Source organism: Mustela erminea, chromosome 1 (assembly GCF_009829155.1).
Source record: "Mustela erminea isolate mMusErm1 chromosome 1, mMusErm1.Pri, whole genome shotgun sequence".
Lineage (NCBI taxonomy): Eukaryota > Metazoa > Chordata > Mammalia > Carnivora > Mustelidae > Mustela > Mustela erminea.
In genome coordinates this window covers 11,741,016-11,752,414 of record NC_045614.1, presented here as the reverse complement: position 1 = coordinate 11,752,414, position 11,399 = coordinate 11,741,016, and the positions used below count along the sequence as shown (strand labels likewise).

The 11,399-nt window shown below is 40.8% G+C and overlaps 1 protein-coding gene across 1 annotated transcript; it reads left to right on the top strand.

Moving 5' to 3' along the window:
* Positions 1–8,607: 8,607 nt before the first annotated feature.
* Positions 8,608–9,813, top strand: LOC116600341 (olfactory receptor 7C1-like). The gene is made up of 2 exons (XM_032360514.1): positions 8,608–8,737; positions 8,831–9,813. The coding sequence occupies exon 2, from the start codon at positions 8,851–8,853 to the stop codon at positions 9,811–9,813; it is 963 nt and encodes a 320-aa protein (XP_032216405.1). The 5' UTR covers positions 8,608–8,737; positions 8,831–8,850.
* The last annotated feature ends 1,586 nt before the right edge of the window (positions 9,814–11,399 follow it).

The following is an 11,399-nucleotide window of genomic DNA, read 5'->3' as shown; positions in this document are numbered from 1 at the left end:
TTATTCTTCCAATCCATGAGCATGGAATGCTTTTTCCATCTTTTTGTGTCTTCGACTTCTTACATGAGTGTTCTGTAGTTCCTCGAGTAGAAAAAAAAAAAAACAAAGAACATGAGAAAGAATAAAAAAGTTTCATCTAAGAGATGCACTTGCCATGAGGTAATACCCAGAGTTCAGTATACTCTTTTACCCTGGTTTTGGGGTTTTACAATTTTATGGGGACACTCGGGTTGTCATCCTTTTGTTCTTCCAGCTTTTCTGGTGGGGGTGGAGGCTGCGATTTTGTTTTTCAGGCAACCCTGCTTGGGCAAAGCTGCCCTGCTCCCTATCAAGGGGCTGGGCTCCATGAAAACCCCTTTTTTGGGCTTTTGTTCTCTTGCAGTTTTGTTGTCTTGTGGCTTTTCATGCCTTTTTGGAGGGTCAGGGAAAAGGGAAATGTCCACACACAGAGGAGAGAAGTGACAGCCTGTTCCTCTCTGAACCCTCCAGAACACAGAGTCTCCTCCTCTGCAAGCACTGCTGACAACCACAGACTCCCATAGGCAGTGCATGCCCTAGCAATCCTCTCAGTGGTCAACCAAGGCCCCCACTTGTCTCTGACCTCTGTGCCTCCAAAACCAGGAAGATCCCACTCTGTGTGGGTGTGGGTGGTGCCATTGACAGCAGCTGTGACTGCTGCAGCAAAGGCTAGTCTCCCAGGTCCACAGGTACAGGTTCACACAAATGGCCACCCCAGTCCCAGCGTTTGCCCCTTAAGCTCCCTGATTCTGTTAGAGTGCTTTTATCAGGTTCTTCCTGTCCCACCACCACTTCTCTGCAAGCTGTCATTGGTCCCAGGTACAGGACGCTTTTGCACTGGGGTGTTATTTTACTTTCCAGTGAGTAGCTTCTGGTAGCCCCCTCCCCTTTCTGGTTTATCCTCCAGTAATTGGCCCCACAATCTCAAGTTCATCCTTTGTACCTCTCTACTGAAGATCCTCAGCACCCATAGAGATCCAAACATAGAGTCTTACATCTCAAGCTAATTTCATATGTGTTCAGACTGGCTTGTTAGATAGCCAACTAAATTCAGGAAACCGGTTGAAATGGAGTCCACTCCTCCACCATCTTACCCCTCCTCCAGAAGGTGACATTTTAGACAGAGGCTTTCTAGAAAGATAAAAGAAGAGGCAGTAGGATATCTGGGGGAGGTGTATGCCTAGCAGGGAAAACAATGCAAGGGCCTTGTAGAAGACACTTACTTCAGATATGCAGATCTCACAATGAAGTCAGTGTGGTGAAGGAATGAGCAATAGGGAGTGTGATGACAATGCCAAACAATAAAATACTATGCAACCATAAAAAAAAGAAATCTTGCCATTTGCAATGATGTGGATGGAACTAGAGGGCATTATGCTAAGCAAAATAAGTGAATCAGAGAAAAACAACTATTATATTATCTCACTGATAGGAGGAATTTGAGAAACAAGACAGAGGATCATAGGGGAAGGGAGGGGAAAATGAAACAAGACAAAACCAGAGGGGGAGACAAGCCATAAGAGACTCTTAATCTCAGGAAACAAACTGAGGGTTGCTGGAGAGGAGAGGGGTGGGAGGGATAAAGTGTCTGGGTGATGGATTTGGGGGAGGGTATGTGCTTTGGGGAATGCTTTGAATTGTATAAGGCTGAAGAATCATGGACCTGTACCCCTGGAACAAATAATACAGTGTATGTTAATAAAAAAGAGGGAGAGTTATGAGAGGTGGTGGTAGAAAATGTTGAAGACTGAGGCAGCTTTCCTGCCACTGATGAGACTTCAAGACACAGGGGATCCTTTCTTCACATGGTGCTCTTTGTATGCTTAATTGTGTTCCAAGGCATTCTGTAAATAGAGGTAAATACCTTCCTTATTTTCATCTGTTGGTTAACATTCTGCATTTAAGGGTCACATACTGGACTACATGAACTCTGGTACCATTGCCCTGAGGACTGCTCATGTCCCACAACACACACTCACACACAGATGCATAAAGTACACTCTGACCTCCTGGCACTGTGTTACTATCACCCCTTTCTTTCCTTCAGCTACAATAAATTGAAGGAAATGATACAAGTCAAGCTGTCAACCTCAGATTCCTTTACCCCAAAGACTATGTAAATAGTACTTAAATTCTAGTTAGTAAGCCCCCCACGGACATGAAAACATGGGGCTCCATTTTCATATGATGAACTTGTGTTCTCTATTTAAATAAACATAAAAAATAGGTTTCAAAAATAGAGACAGAAAAGAAATGGACACAAGGGGGAAAAAGAAATCTAATAAGCTCAGGGTCCCTGAGAGACTGTGATGAGCAGAATGCTTCCCTGGTTCTGGCAGCTTTCCAGCCCCAGTTCACATCCCCTTGATTCCCAGAATAATTAACAAAGGAGGAAACAAACAAGAATGGACTAGTATTTTTATGATATCAAGACATTTTACTAACTGAATACTCCTCAAGAAAAATGTGCAAAGGGAATAAACTGCAGTTTACAACAGAAAATATACAATGCATGACAATAGAAGGGGATTTTTGAAGATGAAACAATAAAAGACTTTTCCAAATATATATATTTTTAAATTTTTTATTTCTTTTCAGTGTAACAGTATTCATTGTTTTTGCACCACACCCAGTGCTCCATACAATCTGTGCCCCCTCTAATACCCACCACCTGGTTCCCCCAACCTCCCACCCCCCACCCCTTCAAAACTCTCAGATTGTTTTTCAGAGTCCATAGTATCTCATGGTTCACCTCCCCTTCCAATTTCCCTCAACTCCAAATATTTTTTTAATTTAAATTCCATTAACCAATATAATCTACATAATCAGTTTTGGATGTAGGGTTCAATAATTCATCATCTGCATATGGCACCCAGTGCTTATCACAACATATACCCTTCATAATACCCATCCCCCAATTATCCCATCCACCCACCCACCACCCCTCCCCAAACCCCATTTGTTTCCTGTAGTTAAGAGTCTTTCTGATGACTTTGTGTCCCCTGATGACTCTCTGATGATTTCTTGACCCCTCCCCTTCCCTTATAATCCTCTGCACTGTTTCTTATGTTCCACATATGATTGAAACCATATGACAACAGTCGTTCTTTGATTGATTTATTTTGCCAAATGATTTGAACACAAATCTTTTCTGATGGATGAATAATATTCCATTGTATATATGAACCATATCTAACTGGAGGGTATTATGCTAAGTGAAATAATTCAAGACATGGAAGCAACCTCAGTGTTTATCAATAGATGAATGGATAAGGAAAATATGGTACACACACACACACACACACACACACACACACACACCAGAATATTTCTCACCCATAAACAAGGATGAGATCATGCATTTTGAGACTATATGAATAGACCTAGAAAATATTATGCTAAGCAAAATAAGTCAGACTGAGAAAGACAAATATCATGATTCTACTCATAAGTGGAGTCTAAAAAATGAGTGAGCAAAAAGCAAAATCAGACTTATAAATACAGACAGCAAACTGATGATTTCTAGAGCAAAGGAGTGTGTGGACATGGGCTGATTGAGTGAAGGGAAGAGGGTACAGGCTTCCAGTTATGGAGTGAATAAGTCATGGGAATAAAAGGCACAACATAAGGGAAACAGTCAATGATATTGTAACAGTGATGTACCGATGTTTCACAACTGAAGGTAGCTACACTTGTGAACATTGCATAGTGTATAAAATAGTCAAATCACTGTGTTGCACACCTGAAATTAATGTATCATTATATGTCAACTATACTCAAATAAACAACAACAAGAAGAAAACATATTACCTATTTTTTCTCATTGGACAAGAATGCTCTGAATATCCTATCTGGGTTGATAGAAAAAAATGTGAATACATTCACTCTAAATGAAAACCTGCATAACTAGATCTGGGAACATGTATGAAGAAAAGTCTATCTCTGTAGCCAAAGAATTTAACCATCAACCAAATGCAATGATTTACACATTTTCTTCAGAAACTGTCTGAAATTTTTTAGTAGAATTCAGGTGAAGTTCAAGGAAAAATCCTACTTGGGATGGAGGTGGTCAAGTGACATAGCAATATCTCTGATTCAGTCACTGGAGACTGTCACTCACAGAAGCTCAGATGCTCACAGGATGGTCTTTTTGATGTGCCTGCAGGAGAGGTTATATACATTGGAGGGATGTCCATTCCAGGGGTGATATACCAATTAGTAGAAAGGAAATACACACTTGGATCTCAAGGTGGACACATGGGGACTGATGTGGCAGAAAATTTGTCTTTGTTTATGATCCTTTATCTACAGGACAGCTGAATTGCTTAGAGAATTGAGCAACATGAAAGGAATTTATTTAATAAGGAGCTCTGAGAATTCAGTCTCTGAATCCCCCTTTGCAGAGTTCACCTGCTGCTCATCAGTCACAGACTAAGAGCATCTTCACCGTGCTTCTCTGAGCTGTCCACCCACTCCAAAGAACCAGTGCTTGACCCCCATTTCTTGTCCTTTTCATCACAACTGTCTTTGGAAGGAAGGCCCATTAGAGACAAATCCATTGAATAAGGCGTTAGAGGTATCCAGAGTATTCTGGTAAGTACTCCAGGAAAATGGCATGGACAGAAGGAAAACTTTTATTAACCATGTCTTCTAGGGAAACAGGTTGCTAAGACAGTGAAATGGGATTGACTCTAAATCCTGTACATTTCATATCCGAAGAGGATTCTTGATCCTCCTTCCTTCTCAGTCAGCTCTTCTTGCTTCTCTTCTAAGAACATCATTGTAGGGCCCCTCTCCTTCTGCAGCAGGAACTGACTCTCCCATATGTCTGCTTATCTCTAGGGTTCTGCTTTATCCCAACATTAGCCTTTCCTCTTATTTGTGAAGCACTGACTGCCTGAGGCAGCCCTGCAGAGTAAGAGGAGCCTTGACTTGGAGTCAAGTAGATGTGAGTTTGAATTGCCACTTTCCATAAGATGTATGATGGATCTTTCTCCCATCAGCACAGAGTGAACATAAGGCGGTCTCGGGGAATGTTTTTGGGAGGGCAGATGTAATGGATTGAGTGTCCAGGACATCATACCAGCTGAAAAACATCATTTATTTACTTATTCGCTCATTCATGATACATTCCAAAAGACTTTTGAGGAACCTACACAATGCTTAGGACAATCAAAAATACCTTAAATGTTTATGACAAGATAAACATTATGGTTGAAGTAAATGAGACATAAAACCAGGTGAATAATTACAGAAGTAAACAAAATATCTATCCTAAAATGTTACATTTTTGTGAAAATTAGGTACCTGATAGAACTCTGATAATTCCAGTGAAGAAAAAGGACTCAATTTATGCTATTAGGAGGAAATTTGGCCATGTAGATAGAAAAACTAAGAAGAAAAATTGTCCATATTCAATTGGGGATAATTTCTCTCCATTGCCAAAGAAGGTGAATGATGTCTCTATGCGAACATGAGGGGACAAGGTTCATTCCATCTCAGCTTCCAGTTCCATAGTGTGTGGTTTTCCAGGATACATCAGCTGTGGGAGTCCCAGCGTCATGCATGAATTCTATGCAAAGAGGATATAGAAAAGGGAATTAATTATAAAGAGCATTCAATTATTCCTACTCAATAAATTCTCATACTCTCCACCAACTCCAGGATTTAAGGTGAAATTGAGAAATATAGTATCTTATCTGGACATGTGACCATGTCCAAATATAATCAGTGTCTGATAACAGGGAAGAGGAGAATGGATATGTTATGTAGGCAATCTCTGGCTCAATAATCAATTACAAGAGTCACGGTATCCATAGCATGAAAACATACAATTGCTTGTTAGAAGCATGGCCCTTCCTGACACTAAGGCAAAACATCAGTGATCTACCCAATTCTCATGAAAGTCACATTGTGTGAGGGAAGGAGAAATGTCAATTACCTTTAAGGAATTCAAAACACATTTTAAAGTACTTGAAATGTTTCTTTCTTTCTTTCCTTTTCTTTCTTGTTTTTTTTTTTTTTTTTTTTTTTTGGTCAACAGTGTTGATGGATTTATTTATAAGGTTTTTTAAAAATTTCTTTTCAGCATAACAGTATTCATTGTTTTTGCACCACACTCAGTGCTCCATGCAGTACTTGCCCTCCATAACACCCACCACCTTGTTCCCCCAACCTCCCACCCCCTGCCCCTTCAAGACCCTCAGGTTGTTTTTTCAGAGTCCATAGTCTTTCATGGTTCTTAATGTAGGCTAGAGGAATCACACATGGGTTAGTAGTCACACTGTGGGAGAGGTAAGGCAGGACAACTATTATCATGGTTCAAGTATTAAAATATACTGAAAAAATCAGTAGTAAACCTTAATCAAAGTTAAAATTACCTACTCCATATGATCTACAAAAGTAGATTTCTGGGTAATAGAGGCTAATGGCACCACCTTGTTTAGCTGTATTAACACTAATTTCGTGGCTCCAAATAACAAGTCACCATTTGATCCTACTGATATTCAAATTAATATTTCCTGGAGCTATTATAATTTTTATATACTGATCTTATATGAATTGACAGGACAGAACTCTATGCTCTGCAATTTGTAACCTGAAAATATTATTATCAGATCCTAGGTGCGTGTCATTTTTCTTTGTCTCTCATCCTTGTAATCATTTCTATTTTTGGGGTCCTCCCTCAGTGGATTAACATCTGAGACATGGAAATGCTCTTGGGATTGTCTGAGGTGAGGTTGGGTGCACTCAGGGAGCGTCAGCATATCTCTGAATGAAGGTACCGGGATTTCAATGGGCTTTGAACCAATATGCAGCTCGTTCCCTTTGAGTATGGAGAAGTCCTGGCTCAGGAACTCTGGGATCATTTCTTTGGTCTTTCTTCAGAGGGGAGGCCAAAGCTGAAGAAGAAAATGCTTCCTCTACAGAAGAACCCCTATGCTTTTTGATTCACAAATGTTTTAAGGGAATTTAATGAGGAGCTAAAAGTTCACATCCTTGTTGAAAACCATCAACTATTTTTAGATTCCTGATAATGTTGATACTGACAGTTTTCCACAGGATTTTCAATGCTTTTTTGAATAGGAGTTACCTACTCCATCTTTTCCTCTGTCATTGACAATCGATTTTATTGGTGCCTTTTCCTTTTTCCTTAAGATTTATTGATTTATTTGAATGAGAGGAATAGAGAATCTTAAGCAGACTCTGCACTGACATGGGGCTGACCCAGCCTGACGTGGGACTCAAGCTCACCACCTGAAATCAAGTGACATGAGCTGAAACCAAGATTTGGACACTTGACTGATTGTGCCACCCAGGGACCCAGAGAGCAGTTTTTGAAGTACGTGTGTGATATGTATGTGTACCAAGCTCCAAATCTTTAACTTGAAAACAAAAAATGCCCAAGTATAATATCAGCCTAAACTGTGGTGCTTGTATTACTTTAAAAAAGGATACTTAAAAAATTCCACTCAAGGATAAAAGAGAGAAGGCATAAAGGTTTTCAAGTGACATATGGACAGGACTGGAAGAGATTATGCTGAGTGAAATAAGCCAAGCAGAGAGAGTCAATTATCATATGGTTTCACATATTCGTAAAGCATAACAAATAGCATGGAGGACAAGGGGTGTTAGAGAGGAGAAGGGAGTTGGGGGAGATTGGAAGGGGAGGTGAACCATGAGAGACTATGGACTCTGAAAAACAATCTGAGGGGTTTGAAGTGGCGGGGGGGTGGGAGGTTGGGGTACCAGGTGGTGGGTATTATAGAGGGCACAGATTGCATGGAGCACTGGATGTGGTGAAAAAATAATGAATACCGTTTTTCTGAAAATAAATAAATTAATTAAAAAAAAGAACAGTGTCACAAAATGACTATGAAAAATAGTATAATTTTCTTACATAACAAATGCAAATCATTGTGAAAGTTACAGATATTTGTATTAAAAACTAAATATAGGATTTATAAACAGTGTTTGAAACAGTCAAGACCAGTGGATGAAAATTATTGACTCCACACAGATGAATGGCAGAAGAGGTTCTATTGAGCTAATTATTGAGCTCCTCTTATTCATTGAGGTCCTATTTTTATTATAATTTTTTATTTTTTAAATTTCTTTTCGGTGTACCAGAATTCATTGTTTATGCACCACACCCAGTGCTCCATGCCATACGTGCCCTCCATAATACCCACCATCAGGTTCACTCAACCTCCCCTTCAAAACCCTCAGATTGTTTTTCAGAGTCCATAGTCTCTCATGGTTCATCTCCCCTTCCAATTTCCCCCAACTCCTTCCTCCTCTCCATCTCCCCATGTCCTCCATGTTACTTCTTATTTGGGCTCCTATTTTTGCCTACATATGGAGTAAGGACGTTTGAGGGAAGGTGTACGGGGAAATAAAAGTAAGGAGATAAAAGTTGAAGGATTGAATACCACACATGATCTAGACCAGCTCTCCTCAGTCGCAAAGGAGAAATTCCTTTGGGAAACCACTGTGATCTTCTCACAATGTGGGTTCAGATGCAGCAAGTTTGAATGTGGCCTGGGACTCTGCATTCAAAGCTCTGGGCAATGATGCTCCTGCTGGCCCATGATTCACACTCTAAGTAACCAGGCTATAAAGGACATAACTGCTTTGGAGCTAGGACTACATTTCTAGAAGGTAGTGGCAACAGAGGGAAGGATGGAAGCATTTCAAATTCCCCAATTATAACAGGGTAGTACTTTATTAATCCATTCACCTGAAATTAAAGACAATCACATTTCTGTGTTTTCACTGTGATGGTCATTGGATGTTGATTTTATTCCCTTTCCTGCTAGTTATTTCATCCACATGGAACCAGGAAATCAAACACATGCTTCAGAATTTCTCCTCCTGGGGTTTTCAGTGACGTCAGAGATTCAGTTCATGCTTTTTGGGCTGTTCCTGTCCATATACTTGGTCGCATTCATGGGGAACCTGCTCATCTTCCTAGCCATCTGCTCAGACTCCCACCTCCACATGCCCATGTACTTCTTCCTCTCCAACCTGTCATTTGCTGACATCTGTTTCACCTCCACGACCATCCCCAAGATGCTGCTGAACATCCAGACTCAAAGAAAAACCATAACATATGAAGGATGCCTCAGCCAGATATTCTTTTTCATTGTATTTGGATGCCTGGACAATTTACTCCTGACTGTGATGGCCTATGACCGCTTTGTGGCCATCTGTCACCCCCTGCACTACTCAGTCATCATGAACCCCCAGTTCTGTGGGCTGTTGGCCCTGGGGTCCTGGTGCATCAGTGTCATGGGCTCCCTGCTCGAGACCTTGACCCTTTTGAGGCTGTCCTTCTGCACAAAAATGGAAATTCCACACTTTTTTTGTGATCTTCCTGAAATCCTGAAGCTTTCCTGTTCTGACACCCTCATCAATAACATAGTGGTGTATTCTGCAACTGGCCTTCTGGCCGTGATTCCTTTCCATGCAATACTGTTGTCTTACTATCAAATTATTTCCTCCATACTCAGCATCTCCTCAGCTGCAGGGAAGCACAAAGCCTTTTCCACGTGTGGGTCTCACCTCTCCATGGTCTCCTTGTTCTATGGCACGGGCCTTGGTGTCTACCTCAGTTCTGCAGCAACTTCTTCCTCCAGGATGAGTCTGGTGGCCTCGGTGATGTATACCATTGTCACCCCCATGATGAACCCCTTCATCTACAGCTTGAGGAACAGGGACATGAAGAGAGCCTTGAGCAGGCTACTCATCAGGATGGTGCCACTCAGTGTCAGGACCATTATAGGACTCTCCTGAGTAGCTGGATATCTAATATAAAGGCTGAGAAATCCTGGCTTCCTTCATCCATTATTTTTATTTCTTCCTCAGGTGTACACATTTTAAAGCAGTTCTTTCCTTGAGTCTTCCTTGTCTTCTCTAAGTTTTTACAGGTTATAACCTGGGTTCCTCCGATCACTTTATAACCAGCCATTTTCATTTTCTGTTTCTTTTTTTTTCTTATATTATTTTTTTCAGCATAACAGAATTCATTATTTTTGCACTACACCCAGTGCTCCATGCAATCTGTGCCCTCTGCAATACCCACTGCTTGGTTCCCCCAACCTCCCAACTCCCGTCGCTTCAAAACCCTCAGATTGTTTTTCAGAGTCCATAGTCTCTCATGGTTCACCTCCTCTTCCAATTTCCCCCAACTCCCTTCTCCTCTATCTCCCCACGTTCTCCATGCTATTTTTTATGCTCCACAAATAAGTGAAACCATATGATAATTGACTCTCTCTGCTTGACTTATTTCACTCAGCATAATCTCTTCCAGTCCCATTCATGTTGCTACAAAAGTTGGGTATTTGTCCTTTCTGATGGAGGCATAATACTCCATAGTGTATATGGACCACATCTTCCTTATCCATTCGTCCGTTGAAGGGCATCTTGGTTCTTTCCACAGTTTGGCGACCGTGGCCATTGCTGCTATAAACATTGGAGTACAGATGGCCCTTCTTTTCACTACATCTGTATCTTTGGGGTAAATACCCAGGAGTGCAATTGCAGGGTCATAGGGAAGTTCTATTTTTAGTTTCTTGAGGAATCTCCACACTGTTCTCCAAAGAGGCTGCACCAACTTGCATTCCCACCAACAGTGGAAGAGGGTTCCCCTTTCTCTACATCCTCTCCAACACATGTTGTTTCCTGTCTTGCTAATTTTGGCCATTCTAACTGGTGTAAGGTGATATCTCAATGTGGTTTTAATTTGAATCTCCCTGATGGCAGTGATGATGAACATTTTTTCATACGTCTGGTAGCCATTTGTATGTCTTTATTGGAGAAGTGTCTGTCCATATCTTCTGCCCATTTTTTGATATGATTGTCTGTTTTGTGTGTGTTGAGTTTCAGGAGTTCTTTATAGATTCTGGATATCAACCTTTTGTCTGTACTGTCATTTGCAAATATCTTCTCCCATTCCGTGGGTTGCCTCTTTGTTTTGTTGACTTTTTCTTTTGCTGTGCAGAAGCTTTTGATTTTGATGAAGTCCCAAAAGTTCATCTTTGCTTTTGTTTCCTTTGCCTTTGGAGACATATCTTGAAAGAAGTTGCTGTGGCTGATATCGAAGAGATTACTGCCTATGTTCTCCTCTAGGATTCTGATGGATTCATGTCTCACGTTGAGGTCTTTTATCCATTTTGAGTTTATCTTTGTGTACGGTGTAAGAGAATGGTCAAGTTTCATTCTTCTACATATAGGTGCCCAGTTTTCCCAGCACCATTTTTTGAAGAGACTGTCTTTTTTCCACTGTATATTTTTTCCTGTTTTGTCGAAGATTATTTGACCATAGAGTTGAGAGTCCATATCTGGGCTCTCTACTCTGTTCCACTGGTCTATGTGTCTGT